Source organism: Tursiops truncatus, chromosome 20 (assembly GCF_011762595.2).
Source record: "Tursiops truncatus isolate mTurTru1 chromosome 20, mTurTru1.mat.Y, whole genome shotgun sequence".
NCBI lineage: Eukaryota > Metazoa > Chordata > Mammalia > Artiodactyla > Delphinidae > Tursiops > Tursiops truncatus.
Window position 1 is genome coordinate 21,898,955 of NC_047053.1, and position 23,458 is coordinate 21,922,412.

General features: G+C 36.6%; 1 protein-coding gene across 1 annotated transcript in view; it reads right to left on the reverse strand.

Moving 5' to 3' along the window:
• The window catches only part of CA10 (carbonic anhydrase 10), a 620,855-nt gene that overhangs the window by 354,307 nt on the left and 243,090 nt on the right, over positions 1-23,458 (reverse strand). The window contains exon 4 of the mRNA XM_019945517.3: positions 23,271-23,413. Within this exon, the coding sequence (XP_019801076.1) occupies positions 23,271-23,413 (143 nt within the window). The remainder of the gene's footprint in view (positions 1-23,270; positions 23,414-23,458) is intronic.

Here is a 23,458-nt window from a genome sequence, read left to right on the forward strand (position 1 = left end):
TTATATATAATCTGTGATCACTTACTTTCACCCATTACAGTCTTCTAAGTGGGTAGCGTACAGTTATTAACTTTCAGGAAGCCCCTATATATCATAGCATCATACCATTAAACTTTTTGGAAATTCATCACAAATCAGTATACAGATGACATTGATGTCTTATTGCTATTCATTCCTCCTGGGCCATTTTTAGCAGTTCAATTTTAATATCCTTGCAGTTCTGAAATATGGCTCACTCTAGTATCTGTCCTTTTGGTAATCGCAAAAGGAAAACTTGGCAGTTGTCGTATATTACACTCTTGAGAAAAATGCTAGTAATACTTTGAAATGATTGAAAAATGTGGACTCAAAACTGCCTGTCAGGGCTATTTTCTCACTCCTATTTAAATTTTTTTTTTTAATCTTACCTTTTGGATTCAGAAACTGTGAAATAATCATTAAAAGGCAATGTATTGAATAAGAATCACTTACTTGGAAAAGCCTACAAGCGTCTCCCTATTTCTTCCTGTTGAACTTTCCAGCATGCTTCTAACATGGGTTTAAAGTGTTGCATGCAATGCTGCTAGAAACATGGTATCACTGACAAGAAGCTGGTGGGGGACTGGGTTTGTGAAATAGCCTAGGACATCCCTGGTTCTGGAATAGTGGTGGCTAAAGCTGGAAAGTAAGTTGAGGACATTGCTTTGTGACTACCAAGGCATAAGCTACACACATATGCCAACCTTACCTCTGCAAAGATGTGATTAGGAGGAATATAGCCTTGTAGAAGGCAAGCAAGTAAAGCAGATGTATTAAGAGAGGAATTAGGATGAAGGTAAGGAAAGTCAGAGTCCCACATAATCACTTCTATGCTTCCTCCCCAGTTAGTGGCAACTGTGTTTGCAGAGGGTAGAGTACAGGGCACAGGAAGCTCAGTTTGAATGATGCTTCAGGAGGCCAAAATATGGTCACTGGAATCATTATCAATACGAATATTTGTAACAAATCTGAAACTTTATTTTCACCACTAGTTATAATAGATGCTGTTGTTGATCCACTCCAACCTCCTTTTCTAGATCAGTGGACAGGTCTTCCAGCTTCTTTGAATGTTGGTTGCAATCAACTCACCCTCCTCCTAGGAACTGTCCCTGGCCTGTAAGAATAGTGATGTGCTAATAAGTGTTTATCAACCAGCTCTCCAGGAAAAAAGATCCTGGTGTGAAGCATTTCCAGATTTCTGTGGTGTAGACATCCTTACCACAGTGGATTTCAATTACCAACTTGATATCACTGAGTGCAAATGTTGGAAGAGATGCACAAGACAGGCTCTTGAAAGCCAGTGTGAGCCAGTTCCTCTAGTCCACCACTGTGAAAAGCTGTTTTGCCTGGGGATTCCAGGGAGGTTAGACTCAGTTTAAGCTGCCTTCCTAGACCCAGGGATAGGTGGGGGACTGATAGAAGTCTGGTGCCATTCATGCTCAAGAGTTCCCTCTGGGATCAGGCTCCAGTTGGATTCCAATTGGACCCATATCTTTGCTGAATTTCTCCCCCTGCCTTGCTTCTCCCATTCCTTTGTAGCTTTCACTTGAGAATACTTCCTCATCAAATCATTTGCACAAGAGTCTACCTCAGGCTCTAAACCTGAGCTTGGAGAGCATCAGACTCCAAAAAAGGTGACGCAACACTTATTTTGGACTGATAATTTTGCCAAAATCTTATTCTATCAAAGTTTCTCCAGCTCAGAATAAATAATTTAGAAGTCATCAAACACTGAGTTCATTTCTATATTCAAGGCTACCTAACAAATGAGCACTAAGCAGCAACATGTTGTGCATAATGTGTATCCCCTCTCTTCATCACAGCACATGGAATGTCTTTTTCTCATATTGAAAATTTAGTGAAAATATCTACTTGTCTAAATTTCCTTAAGTCCTTCAAACAGAATCTACTTCATTTTTTTCCTGAAACGATAAGGAAATTTATTTTTCTTTTATTTTCATACTGAAAGTTTCTAGGCAATGATAACCCTTAAACAGGATTCAAAGTATCTAAAGTTCATGGAAGGAGAGCTTTGTTGGTTTATCCAGGCAAATGATCAGGCTTACAAGGAGTAGGTTGCCCAATTTTAGAACCTTGTTGGAGAAAGCACACAACTGATACCAGATTTTTAATATCAAAATTCAGAACTTCTTTGGGTATGTCACTGTTTCTATGTCACCCAGATGCTCTGGCAGTTTTATTTTCTTGATTGTGATGGAGACACTTGTTCTGGAATGCTTGAGAGATAAGGTTAGCTGGGAAGAAGTCTGTAAAAATTAAGTCATTTTTTTCCCTTTCTCCTCCTCCCCCATATTTAGATGGATGGCAAGAAAGTTGAGCTGCAAGTAGTGTATGTGAATAAGACGTGTTATTGTCTATTTTTATTTTTTATATATATATATATTTTGCATTACGCGGGCCTTTCACTGTTGTGGCCTCTCCCGTTGTGGAGCACAGGCTCCGGACTCGCAGGCTCAGTGGCCATGGCTCACGGGTCCAGCCACTCCGCGGCATGTGGGATCTTCCCAGACCGGGGCACGAACCCGTGTCCCCTGCATCAGCAGGTGGACTCTCAACCACTGCACCACCAGGGAAGCCCTATTGTCTATTTTTAAAAGAACAGTAAAAATTGTAAAATTGTAAAAAAATTGTAAAATGCCTGTTAGTTTTATCTGTGGAATCAAATAACCAGAAAACTAAGTGATACCATGTGACAGATACTTAACTCGTGAGATTACTGGAGGAAAACCTTCCTTCTAGAAAATCATCTGCCTATAAATTCATTAAACACCTTCAGTTAATTCTCTCTGTATCCTTTTATAAAAATTGTGTTTGGTTCTCAGATAACTTGATTTTTCTGTCATTTAAGTATTGTCACCAAGCTCATACAATTTTCAATCCCTCTAAAATGTATGAAAGGGGAAAGCCTATTCCACTTTGAGGCAGAAGACAGAGGGCACAGGTTCCTCAGTCATATGTACTCAGGACCAGGAGAAAAGAGTGAAGAAAGGAAGGGGAGAACAGAAGTATAGGAAAAGGTAAAGGGGAGAAGGGAAATTGGAGAGGATTGGAGAGGGGAGGAAAAGATAAAGGAGTAAGTCAGACAGTTGGAAAAGAGGAGGGAAATTAGAAAGAGAGAGAGAGAGAGCAAAAGAACAAGAAGCAGGAAAGGAAAGCAGTCTTTTAAAAGAAAATACTCACCAGAGGAGTAAAGAATGTGATCTAGATACATTTATAAAAAACTAAAGCCAGCATCCAGATGTTTCCTTGGGAGACTTGCCTAATGACTCTGCATTGATTTACTGGGTGATGTCAAGAAGTACACATTACATGAAACTGCCAAGACAGTGAGCAGTAATCTTCAGCCCAGATCTAAGCGAGGCAACAATGCATGAGAATCTGATAAGAACCTGATACCAGCAGCAGAACACCTTTACTCTGAATCTATTTCCCAACTGAGAATATAGCAACGTAGTATTTCTCACTTGGCTTAACTTTCATCACTTTTCAATGTTATGCTCTGAAACCTTCCACTGTCTGCCCAAAGCTCTGCTCTGAGCATAAACACAATTACCTTGGCCTACATTTTTATTTTTATTTTTATTTATTTTTATTTTTTTTTTTATTTTTTTTTTTTAGCGGTACGCGGGCCTCTCACTGCTGTGGCCTCTCCCGTTGCAGAGCACAGGCTCCGGACGCGCAGGCTCAGCGGCCATGGCTCACGGGCCCAGCCGCTCCGCGGCATGTGGGATTCTCCCGGACCGGGGCACAAACCCATGTCCCCTGCATCGGCAGGCGGACTCTCAACCACTGCGCCACCAGGGAAGCCCTGGCCTCATTTTTAAATCATTAATCAAAGTCCTTTCTTATAACATTCATTTTACCCTGAATCCTCCATTCTAGCTACTCAGAGAAAAATATCCTAAAGGAGAAAGAGTCGTGTATTCAAAACTTTGAGGAATAATTTTGAAAGAGGATGAGAAGAGGAGAATGCAAGTTTCTTCCAAACAAACACTAGGGCTTTAAAGGGCGTTTTCATTTAAACTAGAGGGTTTACATCCTAGTTAACTCCTCATTTCGGAATCAGCCTCAAACAAATATATTCCTTGTGTCCCATCTAACCACTACTCATATAGAATCAGAGTTTCTAGATTGGAAGGGAATTCCCTGGTCAAGTCAAAAATCTTATTTTATGCTTGAGCTTGTTCTACAGTCTCAAGTGGCTTCAGTGCCTGCCAGAATGCTTTTTGTGATGTGATTCTCAATGAAACATATGAAGGTCTTTCGTTTTTCACACAGCTTGAATTCTTATTTTGAATTGAAGTCTAGTCTAAGTCACTTCCAAACACCTGGGCTAGTTCTCTGTGTCTGAGGCTGCACAGGACAGTTATAATTAAAAGGCACCTGTATTACACTTTAAAACATTTTTATTTCAGATAGATAAAAATTGAACATAGAACATTTGATTCTTCTCATCACTTTAGTCCTCTTCTTTTCTACTTCACTTTGTCGATGTCTTTTCCATTAATTAATCTAACCATCAGTTCTGAAAGATCTGACTGATCTCAGATATTGTCTTCTTAGTGATGGTTATTGCAGGACAATGACCTCACTTATCATGGGCATAGTACCTTATATACTATATAATTAGATTGAATTGCTCTCTTGGCATCTTCCCTGTGCTATTTATTCATACTGAAAACATTATCAATTAACTTCCTCTACTTTTTTCACATGCAGAAATTTTACAACAAAATATCTAGCTCAGCCTGAATCTGTACAGCTTTTTATAAATATATACCTGGTAGGAAAGCTTTACCTTCATGCTTATTAAATTTCAAGCTTTTGGGTTGGGGATACTGGCAAGGTGGCTCTGAATTCTAATTCTGTCATTCAAAGAATTGCAATCACTTCACCTCTCAGCATATGTTACTGATTCAAATGTGAATATTAATCTTTTTTACAGAGAAACTCAAGTGGGAGTTAAGTGTTTTTTCACTAAGAGCAGCAACATTCCTGATGGTAGCTAATCTGGTCTGAATGTTTGTGTTCCCCCAAATTCGTATGTTGAAATCCTAATCCCCAAATTGTTGTTATTAGAAGATGGGGCTTTGAGAAGATGATAAAGGTAGAAGGGTAGAGAACCTCTTGATTGGGACTAGTACCCTCATAAAAGAGGTCCCACAGAGCTTCTTAGCCCCTTCTATCATATGAGTATACAACAAAAAGACACCAGCTATGAATCAGGAAAAGAGCCCTCATCAGAATGTGACCATGCTACTGCCTACATCTTGGACTTCCAGCCTCCCAAACTGTGAGAAATAATTTTCCATTCTTTATAAGCTATCCAGTCTGTGGTAGGTTGGTATAGTAGCCCGAATGGACTACGACAGTAGCTAACAATTGTTGAGCATTTTCTTCTTTGCCAGCCACTAGCTTAACTGCATTATAACCTGACTAATAAGTGCATTATTTCATCTAATTACTTCTATCACAACCCTATGAAATGAGTACTATTATGATCTCCCTTTTAAAAATGAGGAAACTGAAGTTTAGAGAGGTTAGACCTTTTGTATCTAGGTGGTCAGTGGCAAACCTAAAATTCAAACCAAAGCAGAACATCTATGCACATCTATGTTCCCTAAATGGAAATTTACTCTATGTTAATACTGTAACTTCCTCTAACTATAACTTTAAAACATTTTCTCATTCTGGAAGTCTCAATTCTTGTTGGACCTTATTCTCTCTGAAACTGTTTTTCAAGATTATTTCCCCTTTTGTCTTTTTCCTTGTCTATAAGCCCTTTCTCTCACATCTCTTATATGTGATTTAAAAATATTTCTTGCAAAGACCCCTGTGTAGCCATATCCACTGTATCTTTAACTCCTGCCAGTTCCTTTTTTCATGTCATCTTTTGTAATTGTATTATAATAATTTAACTTTTAAGAACTTCCCAATCCTTAACAGTTATCTTCCATGAGGCAATGAGATCATATCTATTTCAGCTATGATATTTCAAAATTATGCTTTGTTAGAGCTTAGGATCGAAGTTTGACAGTACTTAGCTTTTTTTTTTTTTTTTTTAACCTTGGCTACCATATTTTCTAAGATAACACATCCACTTTCTCTCAGAGTTTTACCTTGTTGGTTAGATTAGATCCAAATAGAGAAACCTTGTATTTCTTCCTTCTGAGAAAGGTTATTATCAAATGGAAAGTTGAGAAATTTATCAAACTACAAAATACAGATGCATAAGAATTGCATTCACTTCTTCATTAGCTTTTAAAGATCTGCTCTATCCCACAAATACACATAAAGTTATACATAAAATTTCCATACCAGAGCTTCAGTGTAAAAAGACCTATGGTATTTAAAGACAGCTGAGTTCCAAATGAGTACATATACTTATCTATGAAAGTTTACTATCAGTTATCCAATAAAAATAAGCACCACACCAACATATCTAGATGACAAAATGGATCTATCTTTATATTTTTTTCAAACTTCCTCATATGGAGCCAGAATATTTAAAAGACCCTCCTACAGATAATATTTCATTCTACCTAATTTTCCATGCTAGTTTATATTCTAGCATCCCCATAAAGCCTGGTTCAAAAAATTCAAGTTCTTAAGCCTATTAAAAATTAATGCTATCCCATTGCCTCTTCCACCCTCTTCCTTCTGGATTCTTGCTGGTATCATTGTTAATTAGGCTGCTTTTTCAAACAAGATGAACAGTCTCTTTTGCCAGGAATTGTCCCTTTATGAAGAAGACTTCAAGGAGAAGTAGAGACAATATGGTGGAGTAGAAGAGGTGATCTCATATCCTCTCATGAAAACACCAAAATTAAAACTAACTGCTGAACAACAATCAACAAAACAGACTGGAACACACCAAAAAAGATATGCTACATCCAAAGACAAAGAAGCCACAGTGAGAAGGTAAGCCACAATGAGACGGTAAGAGGGGAGTTTTTGCAACATAATCATGAACTGGAAAATAATTATATCACAGAGGTTCTCCCACAGGAGTGAGCGTTCTGAGTCCCATGTCAGGCTACCCATCCTGAGGGTCTGACATCAGGAGGAGGAGGCCCTAGATCATTTGGCTTTGAAGGCAAGCAGGGCTTGAGTGCAGGAGCTGTACAGAACTGGGGGAAAAGAGATTCCACTCTTGGAGGGCACACACAAGTTTTCACACACACTGGGACCTAGGGCAAAGCAGCGCTCCATAGGAGCCTGGGCCAGAAATATGTGTGGGTCTTGGAGGTTCTCCTCGGGGGGGGGGGGTGCGGGAGGTGGATGTGGCTCACTGTGGGTGAAGACACTGGTGGTAGACACCCTAGGAAATATTCATCAGTGTGAGCTCTATCAGAGTTTGCCATTTTGGCACCAAGATCTAGCCCCAGAAAACAGCCTGCAAGTTCCAGTGGTGAGACATCTCAGGCCAAATGACCAACAGGGAGAAAAGCCAGCCACATACATCAGGAGAAAGACTTCCTGAAGTCCTCCTGAATGACTACATTAGAGACACCACAAGGGGTGTCTCTAAACACACCCCTTGACACAGCCCTGCCCACCAGAGTTATCCTTGGTGGATAACTTGGCGTTAGACCCAGCTACACTCCAACCTCACCCACCTGGGGTCAGACACCAGAGCAGGAAGGACTACAAACGTGCAGCCTGAGAAACAGAGACCACAAACACAGAAAGTCAGACAAAATAAGATGGCAGAGAAATATGTTCCACATAAAGGAACAAGATAAAACCCCAGAAGAACAGCTAAGTGGAGTAAAGATAGGCAATCTGCCTGGAAAAGAATTCAGAGTAATGATAGTAAAGATGATCTAAGATCTTGGAAAAAGAATGGAGGCCAGACTGAGAAGATACAAGAAGTATTTAACAAAGAGCTAGAAAATTTAAAGAACAAACAAACAGATGAAAAACACAATAACTGAAATGAAAAATACACTAGAAGGAATCCATAGCAGACTAAAACATGCAGAAGAATGAATAAGTGAGCTGAAAGACATATTGGTGGAAATCACTGCTGAGGAACAGAATAAAGAAAAAGAATGAAAAGAAATGAGGACAATTTAAGAGACCTCTGGGACAATATTAAATGCATCAACATGTGCATTATAGGGGGTCCAGAAGGAGAATACAGAGAGAAAGAGCCAGAGAAAATATTTGAAGACATAATAGCCATAAACTTCCCTAACATGAGAAAGGAAACATTCACTCAAGTTCAGGAAGTGCAGAAAGTCCTTTACAGGATAAACCCAAGGAAGAATATGCCAAGCCACATATTAATGAAGCTGACAAAAATTAAAGACAAAGAGAAAATATTAAAAGGGAAAATCAGCAAGTAACATACAAGGGAATCCCCATATGGTTAACAGCTGATTTTTCAGCAGAAACTCTGCAGGCCAGAAGGGAGGGGAACAATATGTTTAAAGTGATGAAAGGGAAAAAAACCTACCACAAAGAATACTCTACTCAGCAAGGCTTTCATTCAGATTTGATGGAGAAATCAAAAGCTTTACAGAAAAGCAAAAGCTAAGAGAATTCAGCACCACCAAACCAGCTTTACAACAAAGGCTAAAGGAGCTTCTCTAGGTGAAAAAGGAAAGGTCACAACTAGAAACAAACAAAAATTATGAATGGGAAAGCTCACCAGTAAAGGCAAATATACAGTAAGGGTAGGAAATCATCCACATACAAATATGGTATCAAAACCAGCAATCATGAGAAGAGGAGAGTACAAATGCAGGATATTGAAAATGCATTTGAAATTAAGAGACCAGCAACTTAAAACTATATATATATATACAGACTGCTATATCAAAGTGTCATGGGAACTACAAATCAAAAATCTACAATAGATACACACACACACACAGAAGAAATCCAAACACAACACTAAAGATAGTCACCAAATCACAAGAGAAGAGAACAAAGGGGAAAGGTAAAAAAAAAAAAAGACCTACAAAACAAACCCCAAACAATTAACAAAATGGCAATAAGAACATACATATCAATAATTATGTTAAATGTAAATGAATTAATTGCTCCAACCAAAAGACATAGAACTGGCTGAATGGATACAAAAACAAGACCCATATATATGCTGTCTACAAGAGACCCACTTTAGATCTAGGGATACATACACACTGAAAGTGAGGTGATGGAAATAAGTATTTCAGGCAAATGGAAATCAAAGGAAAGCTGAAGTAGCAATACTCATATCAGACAAAATTGACTTTAAAATACAGACTGTTACAAGAGACAAAGATGGAAACTACATAATGATCAAGCGATCAATCCAAGAAGAAGATATAACAATCATAAATATATATGTACACAACATAGAAGCATCTCAATATATAAGACATATGCTAATAGCCATAGAAGGAGAAATTGGCAATAACACAATAATAGTGGGGAACTTTAACCTCCACTTACATCAATGGAAAGATCATCCAGACAAAAAATCAATAAGGAAACACAGGCCTTAAATGGCACAGTAAACCAAATGGACTTAATTGATATGTATAGAGCATTCCATCCAAAAGCAACAGAATACACATTCTTTTTAAATCTTTATTTATTTATATATTTATTTGGCTGCACCAGGTCTTAATTGCAGCACACAGCATCTTAATTGTGATATGCTGGATTTTTAGTTGCAGCATGTGAGCACTTAACTGTAGCAAGTGAACTCTTAGTTGTGGCCTGTGGGATCCACTTCCCTGACCAGGGATTGAACCTGGGCTGCTTGCATTGGGAGCACAGTGTCTTAGCCACTGGACCACCAGAGAAGTCCCAGAATACACATTCTTTTCAAGTGCACATGGAACATTCTCTAGAACAGATCACATGCTGGGCCACTAAGCAAACTTTGATAAATTTAGGAAAATTGAAATAATATCAAGCATCTATTTCAACCACATCACCAGGAGACTAGAAATCAACTATAAGAAAAAAAAACTGTAAAAAAAACACAAACATGTGGAGAAGAAACAATATGTTACTAAATGACCAATGGATCACTGAAGAAATCTAAGAGGAAATTTTAAAACACCTGGAAAAAAATAAAAATGAATACATGAAGATTCAAAACCTATGGGACTCAGCAAAATCAATTCTAAGAGGGAAGTTTATAGCAATACAAACTTATCTCAGGAAACAAGAAAAATCTCAAATAGACAACCTAAGCGCACACCTAAAGCAACTAGAGAAAGAAGAACAAACAAACCCAAAGTTAGTAGAAGGAAAGAAATCATAAAAATCAGAGCAGAAACAAATGAAGTAGAGATGAGGAAAACAATAGCAAAGATCAAGGAAACTAAAAGCTGGTTCTTTGAGAAGATAAACAAAGTTGATAAACCTTTAGCCAGACTCATCAAAAAAAAAGGGGGGGGGGGAAAGGACTCAAATCAATAAAATTAGAAATGAAAAAGGAGAAGTTACAACTGATACCACAGAAATACAAAGGATCATAAGAGACTACTACCAGCAACTATATGCCAATAAAATGGACAACAAAGAAGAAATGAACAAATTCTTAGAAAGGCACAACCTTCCAAGGCTGAACCAGGAAGAAATAGAAAATATGAACAGACCAATCACAAGTACTGAAATTGAAACTGTGATTAAAAAATTTCTAACAAACAAAAGTCCAGGACCAGATGGCTTCACAGGCAAATTTTATCAACCATTTAGAGAAGAGTTAATTCCTATCCTTCCAAAACTCTTCCAAAATATTGCAGAGGATTAAATACCCTCAAACCCATTCTATGAAGCCACCATCACCCTGATACCAAAACCTGACAAAGATACCCACAGGAAAGAAAATTACAGGCCAATATAACTGATGAACATAGACACCACAATTCTCAACAAAATACTAGCAATACAAATTCAACAATACATTAACAGGATCATACACCAAGATCAAGTGGGATTTATCCCAGGGATGCAAGATTTTTTCAATATCCTCTAATCAATTAGTGTGATACACCCCATCAAAAAATTGAAGAATAAAAAACATGATCAGCTCAATAGATGGGGAAAAGCTTTTGACAAAATTCAACACCCACTTATGATAAAAAAAAAAAAAAAACACTCTCCAGAAAGTGGTCATAGAGGGAAGCTACCTCAACATAATAAATGTTATATATGACAAACCTACAGCTAACATCATACTTAATGCTGAAAAGCTGAAAGCATTTCCTCTAAGATCAGGAGGAAACAAGGATGTCCATTTTTGCCACTTTTATTCAAGAAAGTATTGAAAGTCCTAGGCATGAAAATCAGAGAAGAGAAAGAAATAAAAGGAATCCAAACTGGAAAAGAAGAAGTAAAACTGTCATTGTTTGCAGATGAAATGATACTATACATAGAAAATCCTAAAGATGCTACCAGAAAACTACTGGAGCTCATCAATGAATTTAGTAAATTTGCAGGATACAAACTTAATACACAGAAATCTCTTGCATTCCTATACACTAACAATGAAAGATCAGAAAGAGAAATTAGGGAAACAATCCCATTTACTATCACATCAAAAAGAATAAAATACCTAGGAATAAACCTACATAAGGAATCAAAAGACCTGTACTCAGAAAACTTTAAGATGCTGATAAAAAACATCAAAGAAGACACAAACAGATGGAGAAATATACTATGTGTTTGGATTGGAAGAATCAATATAGCCAAAATGATTATACTACGTGAAGAAATCTATGGATTCAATGCAATCTCTATCAAATTAACAATGACATTTTTCACAGAACTAGACAAAAATCTTTAAATTTGTATGGAAACACAGAAGACTTTGAATAGCCAAAACATACTGAGAAAGAAAAATGGAGCTGGAGGAATCAGGCTCCCTAACTTCAGACTATACTATAAAACTACAGTAATCAAAACAGTTTGGTACATGTCCTGTGGTGCAGACAAAAAATACATTTTGGTACTGGCACAAAAAATGACACATACCTCAGTGGAACAGGACAGAAAGTCCAGAGATAAAGTCATGCACTCATGGTCACCTAATCTATGACAAAGGAGGCAAGAATATACAATGGAGAAAAGACAGTCTCTTGAATAAGTGGTGCTGGTAAAACTAGATGGCTACACGTAAAAGAATGAAATTTGAACATCCTCTAACACCATACACGAAAATAAACTCAAAATGGATTAAAGACCTAAATGTAAGATGGCGTTCTATAAAGCTCTTAGGGAAAAAAACAGGCAGAACCTTCTTTGACATAAATGGCAGCAATTTCTTTTGGGATCCAACTTTAAGAGTAATGAAAATTTTTTAAATAAACAAAGTGGATCTAATTAAACTTAAAAGCTTTTGCACAGGAAAGGAAACCATAAACAAAACAAAAAGACAACCCACAGAATGGGAGAAGATATTTACAAACATAGAGACCAACAAGAGATTAATCTTCAAAATATACAAGCAGCTCATGCATCTCAATATAAAAAAAACAAACAACCCAATCCAAAAATGGGCAGAAGATCTAAATAAACGTTTCTCCAAAGAAGACATTCAGATAGCCAAGAAGCACATGAAAGGATGCTCAACGTCACTAATTCTTAGAGAAATGCAAATTAAAACTAAAATGAGGTATCACCTCACACTGGGCAGAATGGTCATTATGAAAAAATCTATAAATAATAAATGCTAGAGAGGGTGTGAAGAAAAGGGAACCCTCCTATACTTTTTTTTTTTTTTTTTTTGCGGTACGCGGGCCTCTCACTGTTGTGGCCTCTCCCGTTGCGGAGCACAGGCTCCGGACGTGCAGGCTCAGCGGCCACGGCTCACGGGCCCAGCCACTCCGTGGCACGCGGGATCTTTCCGGACCGGGGCATGAACCCGCGTCCCCTGCATCGGCAGGCGGACTCTCAACCACTGCGCCACCAGGGAAGCCCCCTCCTATACTTTTGATGGGAATGTAAATTGGTACACTCACAATGGAGAACAGCATGGAAGTTCCGTAGGAAACTAAGAACAGAGCTACCATATTCTTCAGCATTTCCACTCCTGGCCATCAATCCAGAGAAAACCATAATTTGAAAATATACATGCACCCTAATGTTCATTGCAGCACTATTTACAATAGCCAAGATATGGAAGCAACTTAAATGTCCATTGACAGATAACTGGATAAAGAAGATGTTGTATAAATATATACAATGGAATATTGCTCAGCCATAAAAAGGAACAAAATAATGCCATACGCAGCAACATGGATGGAACTAGAGATTAGTATATTAAGTGAAGTCAGACAGAGAAAGACAAATATCATATCACTTATATGTGGAATCTAAAAAATAAATGGTACAAATGAACTTATTTACAAAACAGAACCCAACTAACAGACTTCAAATACAAACTTTTGGTTACCAATGTGGAAATGTGTGGGGAGAAATAAATTAGGAGTTTGGGATTAACATATACACACTACTATATTATAAAATAGATAACCAACAAGGACCTACTGTGAAGCACAGTGAACTCTACTCAGTAATCTCTAATAACCTATATAGGAAAAGAATCTGAGAAAGAATGGGTATATGTATATGTATAACTTAATCACTTTGCTGTACATCTGAAATTAACCCAACATTTTAAATCAACTATGCCCCAATACAAAATAAAAATTAGTTTGGGAAAAAACAGTGCCAATATGACTGATTTGACAGTTAATGATTTCACTGCTTCCATATTCCACAATTATGGTTAAATATTTATTTAATTCAGTAATTCCCATTTAACTTCTTTATGTTTGCTTTTAAAATTTTTAATAACATTTATTGTTTTCTTTCTAATTTTACAAACAATACATTTTCATTGAAGACAACAAGTATACATAGAAGCAAAAGGCAAAAACAAATTGTCACCTATAATCCCCATGCCCCCCAGAGACAAACGTCATTAGCATTTTGATGCATATCCTCCCAGTGTCTACATACTTTTTTTTTTTTTGAATTGAGGTATAATAGACTTACATTATGTTAGTTTCAGATGTACAACATATTGATTTGATGTTTCAATACATTAAAAAAATATCACCTTGATATGTCTAGTTACCATCAGTCACCATACAAAGGTATTAAAATATAATTGAATATATTTCCCATGCTATACATTTCATTCTATGATTCATTTATTTTGTAATGGAATTTTGTACCTTGAATCTCCCTCACCTATTTCACTCATCCCTCCACCAGTTTGTTCTCTGGTAACCAGCAATTTGTTCTCTGTATCTATATGTCTGCTCTATTTTTTCTAGTTTTTATTTATTTATTTATTTTGGTTTGTTTGTTCATTTCTTTTGTTTTTAGATTCCACATATAAGTGAAATCATATGGTATATGTCTTTCTCTGTTTGACTTACTTAGCATAAAACCCTCTAGGTGCACCAATGTTTTTGCAAATGGCAAGGTTTCATTCTTTTTTATGGTTTTCCATTGTACATATATACTTTATCTTCTTTATCTGTATATCTATAGATGAAGGCTTAGGTTGCTTCAATATCATGATTATTGTAAATAATGCTGCAATAAACAAAAAGGTGCATATATCTTTTCAAATTAGTATTTTTTGTTTTCTTTGGAAAAATACCCAGAAGTGGAATTGTGGTTTTAATTTGTTTTTCCCTGATGATTAGTGATGTTGAGTATCTTTTCATGTGTCCGTTGGCCACCTGTATGTCTTCTTGGGAAAAATATCTATTCAGGTCCTCTGACCATTTTTTTTTTAAATTAGATTGTTGGTTTTTTTGATGTTGAGTTCTATAAGTGCTTTGTATACTGTGAATATTAACCCTTATCAGATATATCATAAGCAAATATCTTCTCCCATTCAGTAGGTGGCCTTTTCATTTTGTTAATAGTTTTCTTCTCTATGCAAAATATTTTTAGTTTCACATAGTCCCATTTATTTTTGTTTTTGTTTCTCTTGCCTAAGGAGATATATCCAAAGTATATATATATTGCTAAGGCTAATGTCAAAGAGTATATTGCCTACAAACTCTTCTAGGAGTTTTATGCTTTCTGATCTTACACTTAGGTCTTTATCCATTTTGAGTTTATTTTGTATTTGGTGAGAGATAGTAGTTTACTTTGATTCTTCTGTATGGAGCTGTCCAGTTTTCCCAATGTCATTTATTGAAGAGGCTGTCTTTACTCCATCGTGTATTCTTATCTCCTTTGCCATAGATTAATTGACCCTAGGTGCATGGGTTTATTTCTGGGCTATCTATTCTGTCCCATTGATTAATGTGTCTGTTTTTGTGCCAGTACCATAATGTTCTAAATACCATAGCTTTGTGGAATGGGTGGAAATCAGGGAGTGTGAAACCTCCTGCTTTGTTCTTCTTTCTCAAGATGGTTTTGGCTATTTGAGGTCGTTTGTGTTTCCATACAAATTTTAGAATAAATTATTTGTTCTGGTTCTGTGAAAAAAATGTCATTAGTATTTTGATAAAGATTGCATTGAATCTGTAGATACCTTAGGTAAAATAGTTCTTATAACAATATTAATTCTTCCAGTCCTTGAATATATTTTTCCATTTGTTTGTGTCATCTTCAATTAATGTCTTACAGTGTTCCGAGTACAGGTCTTTTATCTTCTTGGTTAGATTTATTCTTAGGCATTTTTTTTTCATGCAATTGTAAATGGGGTTGTTTTCTTAATTTCCCTTTCTGATACTTTGTTGTTAGTGTATAGAAATGTGACAAATTTTAGTATATTGATCTTATATCTTAGATCTTTACTGAATTCATTTAGTAGTTTTCATATTCTTTGTTGGTGTCTTTAGGATTGCCTCTGTATACTATCATGTCATCTGCAAAGAGTGACGGTTTTACTTCTTCCTTTCCAATTTGGATTCCTTATTTATTTTTCTTGTCTTATTGTTGTGGCTAGAACTTCCAATACTGCGGTGAGAGAGGGCATCCTTGTCTATTTCCTAATCTTACAGGAAATGCTTTCAGGTTTACACCATTCACTGTGATGTTAGCTGTGGTCTTGTCATATATGGCCCTTATTATGTTGAAGTATATTCCGTCTATATTCACTTTGTTGAGAGTTTTTGTCATAAATTGTTGTTGAATTTTGTCAAAAGCTTTTCTTTCATTGATTAAGATGATGATATGACTTTTTATTCTTCATTTTGTTAGTGTAGTGTATCATGTTGATTGATTTACAGATATTGAAAGCATTCTTGCATCCCTGGGATAGAGCCCACTTGATCATGGTGTATGATCCTTTCAATATACTGTTGAATTGGTTTGCTAATATTTTTTTGACAAATTTTCCATCAATTTTTAGCAGTGATATTTGATTCTAATTTTCTTTTTGTGGTGTCTTTGTCTGCTTTTTGTATCAGGGTGATATTGGCCTCATAGAGTGATTTCAAAGGCCTTCCTTTCTCTTCAGTTATTTTCTAATAGTTTGAAAAAGATAGTTGTTAACTCTTCTTTAAATATTTGAGAGAATTCACCTGTGAAGCTATCTGGTCCTAGACTTTTTTGTTGAAAGTTGTTTGATTACTGATTCAATTTTATTACTGGTATTTGGTCTGTTCATATTTTCTATTTCTTCCTAATTTGTCTGGGAGATTGTACATTTCTAGGAATTTATCCATTTTTTCCTAGGTTGTCTATTTTTTTGGCATATAATTGTTCATAATATTTTCTTATGAGTCTTTGTATCTCTGTGGTGTCAGTTGTAACTTCTCCCCTTTCCCTTCTGATTTTATTGATTTGGCTCCTCTCTCTTGCTTTCTTGATGAGTCTTGCTAACATTTATCAGTTTTGCTTATCTTTTCAAAGAACCAGTTCTTAATTTCATTGATCTTTTTTATTGTTTGTTTGTTTGTTTGTTTGTTTCTTATAAATTTATTTCTGCTCTGATCTTTATTATTTCTTTCCTTCTACTAACTTTGGGGTTTTTGTTTTTATTGTAGCTCCTTTAGTGTACAGGTGGATTGTTTATTTAAATTTTTTCTTGAGGTAGGCCTGTATCACTACAAACTTCCCTCTTAGACCTGCTTTTGTTTCATCTCATAGATTTTGGACTATGTGCTTGCATTTTCATGTGTCTTCAGGTATTTTTTAAATTTCCTCTGATTTCTTCAGTAACCCATCAGTTGTTTAGTACCACATTGTTTAAACTCCTCGTTTGTGTTTTTTGCAGTATTTTCCCTTTTAGTTAATCTGTAGTCTCAAACTCTTTTGGTCAGAAATGATGCTTGACGTGATTTCAAACTTTAATTTTTTGAGATTTGTTTTGTGGCCTAGCATGTGATCTATCCTGGATAATGTTCCATATGCATTTGAAGAGAATGTGTATTATGTTACTTTTAGATGAAATGTTCTGTATCTATCTTTTAATACTATTTTGTGTAATGTGTTGTTTAAGGCCAGTGTTACTGATTTTCCATCTGGATGATCTGTCCATTGATGTAAGCAGGGTGTTATAGTCCCCTACTATTATTGAGTTACTGTCAATTTCTCCATTTATGTCTGTTTATATTTGTTTTATGTATTGAGGTGCTCTTATCTATGTTAGGAGCATATATATTTAAAACTGTTATATTTCCTTCATTGATTTATCTCTTGATCATTATATAATGTCCTTATTTGTTTCTTATTACAGTCTCTGTTATAAACTCTATTCTGTCTAAGTGTCTCCATCCCTGCTTTGTTTTCATTTCCATTTGCATGGAATATCTTTTTCCATCCCTCACTTTCGGTCTGTGTGTGTCTTTAAATCTGAGGTAGGTCTCTTGTAGGCAGCATATATATGGGCCTTCTTTTTTACCCATTTACCCACTATATGTCTTCTAATTGGAACACTTAGTGCATTTACCTTTAAAGTAATTATTGTTAAGTATGCACTTATCACCATTTTGTTAATTGTTCTGGGGGGTTTTTTTGTAGTTCTTTTTTGTTCCTTTCTTCTTTTGATCTCTTCCCTTGTGATTTGATGACTATCTTTAGTGCTATATTTGGATTCCTTTCCTTTTTGTGTGTATCTGCTATCAATTTATGGAAAAACCTGAATGAATTTTTTGGCCAACAAAATATATAGTAATACATGATTATTTTATGTTCAAGTGTATTTTAACAACCTTGCATTTTTACTCCTCCCCCTCCAAGTTTAATTTTTTTACCTCCTATTTTATATCTTTCTGGTTTGTGTATCCCTTAACTATTTATTGTGGATATAGATAATTTTACTTTTGCCTTTTAACCTTCCTTCTAGCTTTATAAGTGGTTGATCTATTACCTTTACAGTATATTTGCTTTTACCAATGAGATTTTTCCTTTTGTAATTTTCAGATTTTTAATTGTGACCTTTTCTTTTCTGCTTAGATAAGTCCCTTTAACATTTCTTATAAATCCAGTTAGTCATGCTGAACTCTTTCAGTTTTTCTTGTTTCTAAAACTCTTTATGCCTCCTTCAAATCTGAATGATAGCCTTGCTGGGTGGAGTATTCTTGGTTATAGATTTTTTTTCCTTTCATCACTTTGAATATATTGTGCCACTCCCTTCTGGCCTGCAAGGTTTCTGCTGAAAAGTCAGCTGATAGACTTATGGGAGGTCCCTTGTATGTAATTGGTTGCTTTTATCTTGTTGCTTTTAATATTCTCTCTTTATCTTTAATTCTTGCTATTTTAATTACAATGTCTTAGTGTGGCCCTCTTTGGCTTTATTTCTTTGGGACTCTCTGTGCTTCTTGGACCTGGATGTCAGTTTCCTTTCCCAGGTTAGGGAAGTTTTCAATTATTATGTCTTCAAATAATTTATCTGACCCTTTCTTTCTCTATTCTTCTATGGGACCCCTACAATGTAAATATTAGTGTGCTTGATGTTGTCTCAGAGGTCTCAAACTATCTTCATTTTATAAAATTATTTTTTTTCTCTTTTCTGTTCTGTTAGGGTGATTCCTACTGCACTTTTCCAGTTTGCTGATCCACTCCTCTGTATCATTTAATCAACCATGATTCCTTCTAGTGTATTTTTAAATTTAAATTACTGATTGTTCAGCTCTGTCTGGTACTTTATATTTTCTAATTCTGTTACACTTCTCACTGTGTTCATCCATTCTTCTCCTGAGTTCACTGAGCATCTTGATGATTATTACCTTGAACTCTTTATTGGGCAGATTGCTTATCTCCATTTTGTTAAAATTTTTTTCCTTAGGTTTTGTTTTGTTCCTTCTTTGGTACATATTTCTCCATCTCCTCATTTTGCCTATTCTCTGTATTTATATCCAGTGTTAGGCAATTTGGTTATATTTCCTGATTTTGGAGAAGTGGCCTCATGTAGGAGAGGTCCTATGGAGCCTACCAGCACACTCCCTTCTGGTCACCAGAGCTATATGCTCTAGGAGTGCCCCCTATGTGGGCTGCATGGGCCTTTCTGTTGTGGCAGGACCAACTACTGTGGGAATGCTGGTAGGTGGGGCTGCATTCTGCCTGGTTGGCCACCAGACTCTGCTTCACGTGGTGGTTGCTGGCTCACTGGTGGGTTAGACCAGTTCCCAGTACAGCTGGTTGCATGGGTTGGGGGGGTCCCTGGGCTGGTGCTGTCCTTCTGGTGGTCTAAGCCAGGTCCTGGGGCAGCTGGCTGTGGGGTCTGGGATGGTCCGGGGTTGGTGCTGGTTCACTGGTTGGTGTGTAAGTCCCAGGCACTAATAGGATAGAAAGAAGACTCTAAAATGGTGCTTGCCAGCACAAGTGTCCTTGAGGTATAACAAGTTCCCAGGCACTGCCACCAGTGTCTGTGTCTCCAAGGTGGGTCCCAATTTCCTTCTGCCTCTCTGAGAAGCTCTCCAAAATCTGCAGATGGGTCTGATCTGGGATACTTTCAAATTACTGATTCTGCCCTGGGTCCTTTAGCATGTGAGATTTTGTGTGCACCCTTTAAGAGCAGAGTCTCTATTTCCTAAAGCCTTCCAACTCTCCCAATATGTCAGCCTTGCTGACCATCAAAGCCAGACATTTTGGGGGCTCATATTCTTGCTGCAGGACCCCTTAGCTAGGGAGCCTAATGTGGGGCTTGGTCCCCCTTCCTCCTTGGGGAGAACCTCTGCATTTATTATTGTCCTCCCGTTTATAGGTTACCTACACAGGGGTGTGGGTCTTGACTATATTATGTCTCCACCCCTCCTACCCAACTCAATGCAGTTCCTTCTTCATAGATTTAGTTGTGGAAAATCTTTCAGCTAGTCTTGAGGTTGTTCTTGTAGATAGTTGCTCTGTAAATGATTGCAATTTTGGTGTGCCCATGGCAAGAAGTAAGCTCAGGGTCTTCCTACTCCTCTGTCTTGGACACATTTCTCCCAAAGTAGGATTCTTATATCCATATGCAATGCAACAATATGTGAGTGTTGTTTGAAAGTACACTTATTTTGGATTTTGTCCTATGTGTCAGATATGAACAACTGGATAAAAAGTACTCTTCTTCAAGAAAAAACAAACATTGTTTAAAAATTATCATTGTAAATAAGCATCTTAAAAGGTAAAAGAAACCACATTTGTTGTAAAATAAATATCCAAGACATCATATGTTTTGATTCTCATCTATTATTACCCTTTGTATTCTTGTGTTCACATTGAATTTCAGCTCTACCTCATGCTAAAACAAACAAACAAACAAAACCTGTAATTCATCATCTGAGATCTATGCCAAGTCAAATATGTTCAAACAAACACAGTAACACAGTGAGGTACTGCAGCAGAGCTGCTTTGTGGGTTTGTAAATAAGGTACATTTAACAATGAGCAGGAAGAATGCTCATAGATACAAATGTGACATAAAACACATAATGACTGGGATGCATTTAACATGTTGATACCCAGCTGATCTCAGACTTCAAAATGTGGCAGCTTGCCCAAATTCTACAAAACCTCTCAATCTTTTAGAGAGGTTTTTAAACCTTTTAAGTTGGCTACACATTTCTTCAAGGAAAAACTAAATTCAGAGCCAGTGATTTGAATCCTTACTTCTAAAATAAATCTCCAATTCATTAAACACCATCTTTTAATAGTTTGCAAACATGATTTAGCTATTGTCTATCAAGTTTAGGCATTACATTACCAGTTAGTTTATCCAACTACCATCTATATTTTATATTTTCCACCTTTCACAAATGCAAAGGAAATAATCAAACGGTTCTCAGCTCTTCAAACAGCTGACAACACAAAGCATGCCAGATATAAATATTTACACCATCAAAAGTAAATGTTTCCAAAATTCCAAACTCCAAAGCATTTGAAAATTGATTTGGATCAGGTATACTTTACTAAATTGAAAATATACTTTTAAATCACATAACAACAAAAAAACACCAAAAGATAACATAACTTATGAATGATTTTTAACTCCAGCTATCTCTCATTCTCTTCTTTCCCAATAAATTTTAGAGAGAAGCTTTCCTGAATTAGTTTTTTTTATTTCTTTCACATCAAGATCTTCCTCTAAGATGGTATGATGGAAAATGAAACTTGTATATTCACTGTTTGTGTTAGCTTGCTACCTTTTCCATCCCACTCCCTATGTGCTTTTTACCTAATAATGCTTTAAATCCTTGTCATACTCTTACGAAAAAATCCAGTTCCTTAACATGGCCTCAGGATCTCGCCTCTGCCTTCTTCTTCCATCCTTATCTCCTCATCAACCCCTCATAGGTCTCTGTGCTTCAGCCTTGCTGGCCATCTTTCAGGTAATTTCTGGAATTCAGGTACCACCCTTCCTTCTGCTTTGTGTGTGTTTACTTTTTTTCATTTCTCAGTTTGCCTAGAATACAGTTATGCCCTCCATCACACTCTCCAAGAAAGAAAGAGTGATTGCATACTCAAAATTGCAATTTGCCCTTTTTATATACTGGTCAGTGAACCTATACATGCTCATGACTTGATTTGAATGATTCAACTTTTTAAAGAGAGGTATATGTAGAAGCCAAGTCAAGTTCCTTTTAGGGTTTGTAAAATAAAACTGTAATTGGAACAATAATTAAGGTAGGTTAGTTTTCTATACGATCAGAACAATAAATGTCATGAACTTATATAGGACCTTTTTACAAAGGTGCTTCCTAAGTCATATTTAAAACAGCACACAAACACTACTTAGCTAAATAGTCTCAATCACATGCAAGATCCTTTAAAACTTGCCTTGTGACCTAAGTCAAAGTCACTAACAAAATCTTGATAGGTCATTCGATTTTTCAGTGCATGTGTGAAAATTATGTGATAAGAAAAAAGTACAACATATATGAAGGTGAAAAGATTACTTACAAACTTGTGGTAATTAAGGTGAACAGACTGCATAAGGGGAGTAGAAAGCAGAGCCCAAGGAGCCCAACCCCTGGAGAATCAGCCACCAGCAGTAGTGAAATTTATCCAAATTTTAACCCCAGGTTCTTGCACACAAATGATTTTCCATTCCTCTTGAGTTCACAACAGCTAAATCACTTTCAAACACAATTTTCTGTGTGTGTTTTTTCCACCTTCAACAATCTACTCAACAGTAAGGGTAGCTAAATATAGATAAACCAGAAAAAACAAAAAAAAACAAAAATGTTAGATTCCAGTGATGAGGAAACCCCATGGACATTATGCTCTTCCACAAATTAAGGAGGAGCTCATCATGGGGGAAGGAGAGGGAAGAAGGGATGTTGATGTGAGAATCGAGAAGCATAGTTCAGCATTTCTGTGCAGGAGCTATGATTCTTAGCCAGCAAGCCATAGTAAAATTAATTATTTACTTTCTTATAAATCATCTAATGTGATTTTTGTTTGTTTTTCCTTCCAGGATGATAAATGTCTGAGTTTACTTTTGTTAATTTTTTTTTCACTTTGTTGAGGTTAAAAGAAGCCCCAGTAAAGAGGTTTCTGAGAGGAAGAATTTTCCCAGTATGATATGCAGGGGAGGCAATGCTGTTTTCTGACTTTCTTTCATGAGCTACCAAGGGATAGGACTTCAGGCAACATCCAGGGAATACAAAGAAGTAATCAGAAGCATGAGGGTTTGACTAGGTAGAGAGAAAAAGCATGATTTACACATAATTATATTTGCTGGCAATAGGCCTGAGGTCTGTGATGTTACTCCTGGGTAGAAAGACAAACTCATCACAGAGATCAAGGACTGGAAGGCTGGCTTTCAGAATCAGCATCTCTCCCTGTCCTCAACTTCACGATGGAAGCAACATGGCTGCTTACCTTCCTGCCCCCAGTGTTGATGCGAAGGGGCGTCAGAAAGGGGTCGAAGATCATGTGACTAGTCTCTATATTGACTGGTGACTGCCGTTTCCCCACAGAGCAAAGATTCCAAGCTGAGTTCACCAATCCCCAGAAAGAAGGAACTAGAAACAGAAAGAAATTTTAGAATCAGGCTGGGGAAACAATGT